General features: G+C 48.6%; 1 protein-coding gene across 2 annotated transcripts in view; it reads left to right on the top strand.

Moving 5' to 3' along the window:
• The first annotated feature begins 655 nt into the window (after positions 1–655).
• The window catches only part of drp2 (dystrophin related protein 2), a 73,172-nt gene continuing 63,477 nt past the window's right edge, over positions 656–10,350 (top strand). For both annotated transcript variants that reach the window (XM_076046341.1, XM_076046340.1), the window contains exons 1-2: positions 656–810; positions 5,235–5,409. In XM_076046341.1, the coding sequence (XP_075902456.1) occupies positions 5,363–5,409 (47 nt within the window). In that variant the 5' untranslated portion in view covers positions 656–810; positions 5,235–5,362. The remainder of the gene's footprint in view (positions 811–5,234; positions 5,410–10,350) is intronic.

Below are 10,350 nucleotides of genomic sequence, written 5' to 3'. Positions count from 1 at the left end.
GAAGGTGCCAGAATCCAGGCTAATCTCCTCGGCAGCAACTTACCATTTAGAATTTTGCAGTCCTCTGTTGCTTCCGACGTGATTCCCAAATGCTTCAGTGGCTCCCCGTCCTTCGCGCTTCAGGCTTTCTGCTAATCGTCTCCTCGTTAATGGGATGAACCTGCTCCAGGTGGGAGCTTCTTGCGACGAAAAAGCGGGCATTGGAATTTGGGAGAGGTTAAAACCAGCTGGGGGAGTCTTTGGATTTGGCGAACCCGTAACTCCGCCGTTGATATCATCTTCTGTTGGTCGCTGCAGTTGGTGGCTTTGACTCTTGAACCATCTGAATAAACATCCGCACCGTGGGAGCCCTGCTGTCAGCGAGAGTCTCTACTGGAGGAATAAAACTTTTCTTACAGACAAAAAAACCAAAAATTCAACGGTTCAATAATAATGTTTGCGCTGCAGTTGTTCTCATTTTTTTTTATTCTCTCTGTTCTGCACCGTGTGGGCTGAAGGACATTAGGCAGATGGCCTTTAATTCCCACTGGTCCCCGGGGCTGCGGGGGAGCGGGAATGTTACAAGGACAGAGGAGCCTTTGACCGCAGCAGAAGTGTCTGTCTTGTTCAGTCACCCGCCTCTCGCCGCGCCCACTGCCACTAAATCCACCTCTGCTCTTGTTTTCCGCCACGGAAAACACGCCTGATTAATTCTTTTTCCTCTCCTCGGCCAAACAAACAAGACGGTCGAGTCCTCGGTAACGGTGTGTGACAGCTGCAGCCGGTTCTGACAGGGGCGTCGGAGCGGGGAAACAGGTCCGGCTTCTTCAGGTAGGAGCTGCACACAGTCAGGTGGTGTGCGTGTGGGTGTGGGTGTGTGTGTGTGTGTGTGTGGGCGGGCGGGCGGGCGGGCGGGGGTGTTTCCTTCATCTGGAAATGGGAGCAGATCCCGCTGCTTCTCAGGGAGGCTTCTCATCACGCGGCTGCACTGCCTTCAGTTTAGAATTAATGTGCAGACGCGGCCGTGTTTCTATTGAGTTTTTCCTCTGTTGCCTCCAAATCATGTGCCTCTGTATTTTCTTTTGTTTATGCCCTCTTCCCCCCTTTTGCTCCACCATTGGGAAATCCCGTCGAGATGAAAACGTCCCCAGAGCAGGAGAATCGGTCAAGGTGCGGCGAGATGAAATGTACACAACAGGACTCGTGTTGATTGGAAATGTGCACCTTCGACTGCAAAGTGTCTTCCTGAGGGTCAGGAAACACTGGCGAGGCCACGGTTTGAGAGATTTTATTGTTTTTTGTGGCATGTTTGGGAAAAAAAACCTCCTCCTGCTTTCTTTTTTCTTTTTTTTTATTCAGTGTCTTCGGGAGGCATGCGGCGGCACACACGCTGCGCTGAGCCGCCCCTCATCCCCGCGAAGCCGCTAAATAATACATGCTCAAAGCTCGACTCGTGTTTTCGAAATCTAAAGTGGCTGACGGAGCCACCAGATGTTTTCCAGTCGCGGGGCAGATGCGAGCGAGGGCTGCGGCCCTGCTGCGCAAGTTTAGAGACGTTTTGCATGACAAGCGTGCAGAACGTGGTCCATGACAACCGCGGTCCATCTTGCTCACCTGCTCACCTGCACCTGCACCTTCACTGCGCCAGGTGAGCAAGATGGACCGCTCACCTGGCGCCAACGTTGCCAACTCGTGTCGTGCTCCATCTTGACACGGATGTTTTGGTTTCCCCCCTAAAATCTCCTTCCGTTCTCTTGCAGAAGACTTACACTTTGTTCCTCTTGAGGCGACGCTCTCGTTATGAAGGCCTCTCAGACGCTCTGCGCGTTTTATCACAGAAGTAATTTGTTTTGAACAGCAGTCATTTCAGTTTGGTTTTTAGCTGCACATGCATTTCTAGCTTTGCTCGTGTGTAAACCAGCATATCCCCAACTTAAAGTGAAGACGATGAGAGGAACCTTTTTTTTCGGCACTCCAGAGAGCAAGCCTCCCTCTCTCTCTCTCTCTCGCTCTCTCTCTCTCTCCCTCTTTCTCTCTCCGTCATCCACCCTCGTTAGAGAATTCCCCCTCTGTCTCAAGTGTCTCATTTCCAGCTCCATTTTAACATCTCCAGGAGGCGACGTTCAAAAAGACAAAACCAACAATTATGCCGCCTTTCTGAAAATCGACTTCATCACTCGACACTCAACACTTTTTGTCCTTCACGTCAGCAGCCGCATGCTCAAGCGCAGCTGCTCAAGGGTGCGAAACCGGGACCCGACTTTATCCGGTCGTCTCTGTGCTCAGGCGCGGCGAAGGCTTCACGCGCGGGTCGCAAGTGACCTCTGATGTTTTCCGGAGAAGGAGCCGGCGTGCTGAGAACTGGGAAGGAGATTCACACAACGCTCACCTGCTCTGACAGGAGGTGCGAGACGGAGGAAAGGCGACAAGTTTATGGGCGACTGGGCTGGGAGTGATGGCGGGGAGGGGATGACTCATGAGAGACGTTAAAAAAAGGAAAAAACAAAAACAAACTTGTTTGTCCGATCTGAGCCTGCGAGGTGGCCCCACAGAGCAAGTGAGGAACGGAGACAAAGAGCAATGAATATGTAGAGAGGAGGAGATAAAGATGAAGAAGGGGGGATGAGCCGTGTGTGCCGAGTGTCTCTCGGGGGGGAAATCGTTCACTGAGATGTTGACACTGTAGCAATAAGTCTTTCTTCACGGTTCACTTGGGGCTTGATTTGTTCAAGGAAAAAGAAAAAACCCCACCTGAGCTCAGAGAGAAGCAGTGGCTGAGCTGCATTTACTCTGCCAGGCCCTCCTCTTGTTATTCCATCGTGAAGCAACAAAGGTTTTTTTTTTTTTTTTTAATTGTAAATGCTTTATTTTGTATTTATGGTGAAAAAAAAGTAATTGGCAGTGATTGGTAGGAGAATCACGTTGCGAGAGTATGTAATTATGGAGAAACCATTTAGAAAGAGAAGCTTTAATTTCTTTAACTTGCTGTTTCATATTTTGATTTGATTAGAGGCCCAGTGTGTTAGATTTAGGAGCAGCTAATTGGATGAAGGTGTATTACAAACTGCTTTAATGTTCCTCTCTCTCTGCTGAATGAAATCACACATTCCCCAGCAGATCCACCTCAAGGCTAGACTGCTCAGGATTTGCTCTCGACTTTGCCCTAAAAAAACACACACACATTAGTATTGACAGATGCCTTCAGATGATGGACATCTTAATGTTGCAGTTTGTCCAGACGCGTTTCCGGGCGTCTGCAGATAAAACGCATGACTTTCCAAGTCCTGTTGAGTTCGTTCAACAGTTCAACACCCGTCCCTGAGCACCCCTTTTCTTTGTGTTATTTGTTGCTTTTGAAAATAATTCAAACGGTTGGAAAGAAATCGGAAGACCTGCTATTATTGAATGAAGGAAAACTGAAAAACATTTTTTTTTGATCTTAGTAAAACAAGTTGTGTTGAGGCAGCGAGTTACGAGGTTTCTGGCTGAAAGCACAGCAGCCCCCCCCCCCCCCCCCCCACACACACACACACAACCTTGATCAGAGTGCTGCTCTACAAAGCCTGACTGTTATGCACTTACATGTGACATCTTTTGTGAATGTGCCATCTGATGACTGCTGCTGTTAAGATGAGAGGATTTTTTTTCTTTTTATGAATGGATACGAATTAAATTGACCGTGTAAAGAAAACAACATAATTTGAGAGCCCTCGGCCTGAAGTGTGTGTGTGTGTGTGCGTGTGTGTGATGATGGCGGTGCTGTGTGTGCCCTGGCCTTCCCCTTGACTTTTTCCTGACAGCTCTATTGAAAGGATTGCACCTTTTCACGTCAACCCCCAGATGCTCCTGCTCACTAAACGTCTGCGTGAGGGGAGGAAAAAAAAAAAAAAAAAGCTTTTCTGTCTGTGTTTGTTTCCTTCTGTTTAATGGTTTGGAATAAGTTGCTGAAACATCTGGCCTCTCATGATTCTCTTTCTTTCTCTCGTGCACTCTGAAGAAATCACTTGGGTTTGACTTTTACTGACTGAAAAACCCGTTTGTATTGTTATCCACTCGCAGTGAGAAGGTCGCAGGTTCGATACCTGGCTGGCTCGATTACCATCCTGCGTGATCGAGCCCACGTGGGATGCAATATGGTGGCCTGTTCATTTCAATGTAGTTGCTCACCCAGCACATACGGCGAAAGGGTATTTGACTTCTGCACTATAGGCTGACACATCAGGATGCAGCCAATCAGAACGAGCCGAGACACATCAGCATGTACGACGTAGTGATGTAAACTCTTTACTGGTGAATTTCTAAAAGTCCATTATGGTAAAATCTGCAATAGAAAGGCATTTATTTTTGTATTGTGGTCTATGGGAAAACTGATTTTTGGGTATTCGGTTCATATAATACATCCGTGTGCGTGATATGTTGTCACCAGCCTCAGCTTTCATTTCGGACCCAGGAAGAACAAAAAGTCTGTTTGAAATTGCACGATTCTCCAAAAACATTAAAATGGTTAAATGCAGCAGTTTATCTTCTTTGAGCAAGAGTTATGCAATCAAGCGTGTGTGTGTGTGTGTGTGTGTGTGTGTGTGTGTGTGTGTGTGTGTGTGTGTGTGTGTGTGTGTGTGTGTGTGTGTGTGTGTGTGTGTGTTTTTCTTTTAAACCTCGGAAACTGAATGTGGGTCAGAACACTGTGATGTGTTGTTTTGACTCAGGCAGGGTCTTTGAGTTCTCCGCTGCTGCTGCTGGAGAGACGGAGAAGGCACCAGGAGCATCACAGCGGCTTTAATAATGGTCCCAAAAAACACCAGGCTCAGGTTGAGGCAGGCAGAGTTCAGCAGCCGCTCTCAGCCGCAGAACAAGCAAACAAATCCAAAGCCCGAAGGACAAATCCAAAACAACAGGCAGGCACGAACATCACAACTGCTGGTAACAAGAGATGCAGAAGCTAAAAAAACAAAAAACAAAACAGAAAACAACAGCAGCACACGCAGCGACGGACAGGGACGGAAAAACTTGAGTAAGCAAGGGGATGAAGGTTACAGAGACGTAAACAACAGGTGAAATATGAGGTGGGACAGGAGCAAAGACAGGAGGTGTGCAGAAGGACGAGACGGCAGGCGGAGAAGGAGGAAGGCAGCGAGTGTGACGGGAAAACACGGTTGTTGTGTTTGCAGCAGTAACACGTGGCTGCTGTGTCGTTGTGTGTGTGTGTGTGTGTGTGTGTGTGTGTGTGTGTGTGTGTGTGTGTGTGTGTGCTGCAGCTGCGGGGCGGCCCTCGTGGCCGGGATGCCACTGCGTGCCGTGCCAGTCCACGGTGGACGGTGACGGCCAGGAGGAGGGGACGGAGTGCCAGCGGCTGAGGGGAGGCGGCTCCAGCCAATCAGGAGACATGAACCTCTGCTGGAATGAGATCAAGCGCAAGTCCCACAACATCCGGTAAGACGGCGGTCGCCTCCACTCTGCTTGTCTGGCTGAACTGATATTTGATTGACTTTGGGAGAGTTTTGTTTTGTTTTTTATTTGGAAAAATATCTGAAAAGTTGTCCTTACATTTAAAATCGGGTTGATTTCTCAGGTATGAAAACCGGTGCGCAAAATACATGAGGATCAGGGGGGGTGACAATATATCATTGTCACTAATGGTCATTAAAAATCCTTGTAATGTGTCACTGTGAACAAGTTCTGAGCTTTTCTTTTTTAAACACGTCAGTCCAACTATAGTTTTTGAAAAAGCTTGACTGTTTCTTTTCCTGCACTCGGGTCCTCCGGTCAAACGGCATAAATGTGGCACCGATAGGGAAGCAAGACGGATGAAACAACACGGTGATAACCTTGCACGGCAGCTGGTTCAACTCTTACTTCTGCTCGGAAATCGCGCTCATCCGTCATTCCGGCCTCCAGCGGACGGCGCTTTCACTCGCTGAGAGGCAAAGTTTGTTGCGAGAGAAGAGACGAGCCGTGCGCAGCGGCGGCTAGCTGCTAGCTAATGCGATGCCTTGCACAGCTTGAAAGCTTTAAAATGTAAATTCCTGGCCAAAGTCGCATTAAAAGGTCTGGTGGCTTGCAGCAGGTTGGATATCTGCCAATTAGCCCCCCAGATTAGCCGCCCCGCTCCAAGAGTTTTTAGGTGGCATCTTGACCAGATGGATTGAGGACGTACGGTCAGCTTTGCTAGGTTCCCGGAGCGAGACCCACCTATTGTATTTTAGTGTCACTCAATGTTGTTTACAGCCTTCCTGATTGCTAATTTCTTTATCAGTGGTTTGTTCTTGGTCGTGTGGGTCGATTCAAGAATAGTCGGATACAGTTTGACCGATAAATTCATCAGCTATACTTGAATTTTGACAAGGAAAGAAGGCTAACGAAATGGCCTAGCCAAGCTGGAAGCGTAGCTCTGTGGTCCAAACGTGGTTCGTCCTTGTTGTAAATTTGCCACACTTTCATGTGTGCAAGTAGTTGGTGTAGAGATGCAAAATGCAAACAATTAAACATGACTGAAAGAAATTGGATGGATGGACTTTTATTGAAGTGCATCAGATGGATTATAATTGAATCAAGAGACAAACTCATGTCTTGAAGCTACTGGAAGTAAACTGAACGATCCTCCTCTTGACATATCGGCAGTGGAATGTCCACGCGGAGTTTATGCCGACGCTGGGGAACAGAGACTAATGATGTCTGACGGGAAAAACAAAGAGAACCACGACTGCCTCCGTCTCCGTCTGCTCCCACCGACAGTTCCTCTTGTTCCTCGCCGAAGCCAATTGTCAGCCAATTACCAAAGTGTTGTCTAATAACGTGCTGCCGCACAATAATGCATATTTCAGAAGCCCCCCATCCAGTTGCCAGATTAATTATTGATATCACGCGGGTTAATGACGCCATTGTGCGAGATTCACTGTAGAGGCGCCCCCGCCCCTCCCTCCGAAGCAAACAATTAGCAGCCTGTCCTGTTGTTCTTTGATGCCTAATTGGAAACTGTCCAGGCGTGCCGCATCACTCGGGCCTTCTCCAATTCAACTGGCATCTTGTTTAGACAATTGGCCCCCCTAATTGCTTACTTGACCCCGCTGCGATGAGGGGGCGCGGGAGGGGGAGGTTAGGGAAGGATAGTTGTGAAATTGGTTAAGACAGTGTAGCCCGCGGTGGCGTGTAATGAGATCACTATGGATGGCCCGCAGCGTGCGCTGTTTATGCATCGGCCTGCACTCTTGCTCCATCCGGCCGAGGAAGGACGGAGCGGGGGTGTGGAGGGGGTATTGGGTCGGTGGGGGTTGGGGCGGAAGGAGAGGGAGAAAAGACAGCCGGTATTAAATCATCAGCGAGGACGGATGAGATATGGGCAAGCGGGAGGGGCAGCGAGGAAGAAGAAAAGCCAGAGTGAAAAGCTGTCTAACCTTGAGGCCGAGAGCCGGCCGGAGGAAACGTCTGACTGCGTTTAATGCCGGCGGCTGGACAAGCGCACAAAAGTGGCATTAAAAAGGAGCCCGTCTGCGCTTGATTGACAGGTGGTTAAGTCTCCGTCTCAGAGAGTCCTCGCCGCTTCTTTCTTCCCTCTAAACACCCTCCAAGTACAGGGCTCCCGGTGAAGCACTCGAGTAAAAAAGAAGCTTTGAACATCACAAAATCGTCCTTTTTTTCAGTCGATTTTCAACATTCATCTTGTGCCACCGTGTTATCTACACAGGTCCATACAATAGAGCTCCAGGGCCTCTGAACTCTTGGGTGCATGTTGTTCTGTCTTTCCAGAAAACGCACAGTTGACTCTCAATCCTGCTCATAACAAGTGGGTCTTTCTGTCTAATCTGCCGTTTAGTCGCCAGGTTTGCACATTGCCGTCGCCATCGCTCTTGCACCTGCACTTCCTGTTTCTGCAGAACTGCATCCTTGGAATGTCCTGGGTTAACCCCCCACCACAAACCCCGCCCAATCCCTGTGATATTTATGCCTGACGAATATACAAAGAAAAACAAGACTCCGGCAGATGTTCTTTTCCCCGCTGCCTCAGTGGTGGTAAAAAAAAGAAAAAAGAAAAGTAAAATACAGAATACTATCCATCACGAGCTTATGTGCAAAAATATGCTAAGACTCGGTGGAGTCTCAGCTTGATTCACGCTGCTCCCGCCTCCTCCTCCTCCTCTCTCTCTCTCTCTCTCCAACCACCCCCCACCCTGTGTCACAGTTTGACAAGGCCACCGCCACGTTTGTAGACTGTGTGCACGCGCTGCATTCTCTAAATGTTTACAGGGTGGCAGTGGCGACTGAGATGCTATCTGTGCGACACAGCGCTGCTCCTCTAATTGGGGCCCGGCTCTGATAGCGGAAGGTCAGCGTGGCTGATCACTGTACCGGCGTATCGCGTGAAAAAGCAGGCAAAACTCAGCGTGGGTCGACCTCGGCGGCCTCCCGTCTCTGCATCTCGGCTTACTGATTATAAAACAGCGGCTCGTGACATTGGTGAGAAAAAATGAAATAAAAAACTGAGTGTGGCCATGTGGTTCAGGCTTTATTAACTCGCGATTAAATGTCATGTGCAGGGATTGAGATAATAGCCCGCAAACAAGTGAACCATATTACTGTTTTGCACCATGTCTATTGTTGCCTGAATGATTATGAATACATTTAAGAGACATTTATTGCAGCAGGCACAGTGCCGGGGCCGCTCAGCCGTCCCTGATATATAGGAAAAGTCACGGCTGTTGGGCAGAAACCTTGTTTGTCCAGAATTATTACTTATCAGGACCGAAAAAAATAGGTTTTCTTGAAAAAATAAAATGAACAGGACATCCTCAGAGGAAGAGTTTTTTTTTTATATAGGGCAGATAAGGCTGTAAAAATGAATATGTGGAGATAAAATGTGAATGACAGTAATGATTTACTGGGGTGGAATAAAATGTTGAGACATCAGGTTTTCGGCTGACACGCCGTGTCAAAGTGTTGTATTGAAGTTTTTTCTTTTTTTCTTTTTTTTTGCAGGAAGCTCACCCTGCACTTTAATTAGAGACTTGAGAAGACTTGGTGTGAAGGGTGGAAGTGGAAACTATTCTCACAAGAGTTTCTCAGCGTGTACGGAGCTGAGGGGAAGACCCGTGCGTACCAGTGACTTCCTGTAGCGCCGCGAAGCTAATTGGCTGCTGGTTGAACTAAATGGGATGCGCTCATCGCCATGTTCTGCGCGACGCGTCCTCCCGGGGGCGCCGCGATCAAAGGCGTCGTCCCGCTGAGACCAGCTGTTGCGATCATCATCGCGACACGTGCGCGGCAGCGGGGCTTGATGTTGAATTGTCTGGTTAAAAAAACCCCAAAAAAAACAAAGTAAATAAATAAAAATGAAAAGCTTCCCCGGTGTTGTGTCAACTCGGGGCTCCTTGTCGCTTGTTGTCACGTAACTGGATTGTCTCGTGGTGTCAATTGGTAACAATAGTGGGGATTGTTGCCGTGCCCGGCTGCAGGGAGTGCCCACCGGGGGGCTGTGGGAGTCTCGCTGACATGCAGGGAATTTATTTGATGCATGGTTGGGATGACTGCAGGGGGGCCAGCAGGCCCACGCTCCGTGTCTGTGTGGCAGCGAGGAGGAATCGCTGGCTCTCTCAGTGTTTTCTCCTTGAAGATTCTGTTTCAGATCTTTATTCTTCATCCCAGGATGGTGACGACCAATCGGCTTATCAACTGTCCCAAAAAAGAGTCTGGATCCACAGGAAAGGGCAGTGTTTAGCCCTCTGTTTATAGCCTCCAGCTACAAATACATGCAGCTAGATCTGTAGATCCCTACTCATGTTGGTTAAGAACCAACTGTCGCTTTGGGCGCTGCCGCTGACCTGAAAGACGCATCAGTTCCCTTTGTGACATCAAAAACGTCTGACTTCCAGAAGTGCTTGTTTATTTGATTTTTTTTAGTTTACACCTTCTGAAACAAACTGAATAACATAAAGATGAGAAAAATGATCCTCCTGTGGTGCAGTGATGCTTGAGCTGTCCAAAACACAGAATATTTAGCCCTCTGTTTACAGCCTTCTGAAAAAAAACCTTTAGCTTCCGACTAAACCTGATGCTTTGTTCGAGCTCGTCCCCATTTTGAACGAGACAAGGAGGCTAAGGGCAACGCACTCGGCAGGCAGGTAGGCGAATCCTCACACATCATCTGCGTTCTCTTTTTCTGCTCAAAGCCCCTCCCCCTGCTAGCGCCCCCTACGGTCAGCTCAGGTTCATTGCAACACCCCTCCGGTTGTTCTCTGCTCCACTTTCCCACCATCAGCCTCTGCAGCCTCTGGTAAGTTTCAGACAGTGGCTGCAGGAATTCTACCAGCACGGTTACATGTTCATGATAATGTATCTTGGTCCAAGGTCAGGGGGAAGTGTGTGTGTGTGTGCGTGTGT

The sequence above is a fragment of the Nelusetta ayraudi genome, unplaced genomic scaffold (genome assembly GCF_046127955.1).
Source record: "Nelusetta ayraudi isolate G7.1 ecotype Tasmania unplaced genomic scaffold, CSIRO-AGI_Nayr_v1 ptg000090l, whole genome shotgun sequence".
In the NCBI taxonomy this organism is placed as follows: Eukaryota; Metazoa; Chordata; class Actinopteri; order Tetraodontiformes; family Monacanthidae; genus Nelusetta; species Nelusetta ayraudi.
This window is presented reverse-complemented; position numbering and strand designations above follow the sequence as displayed.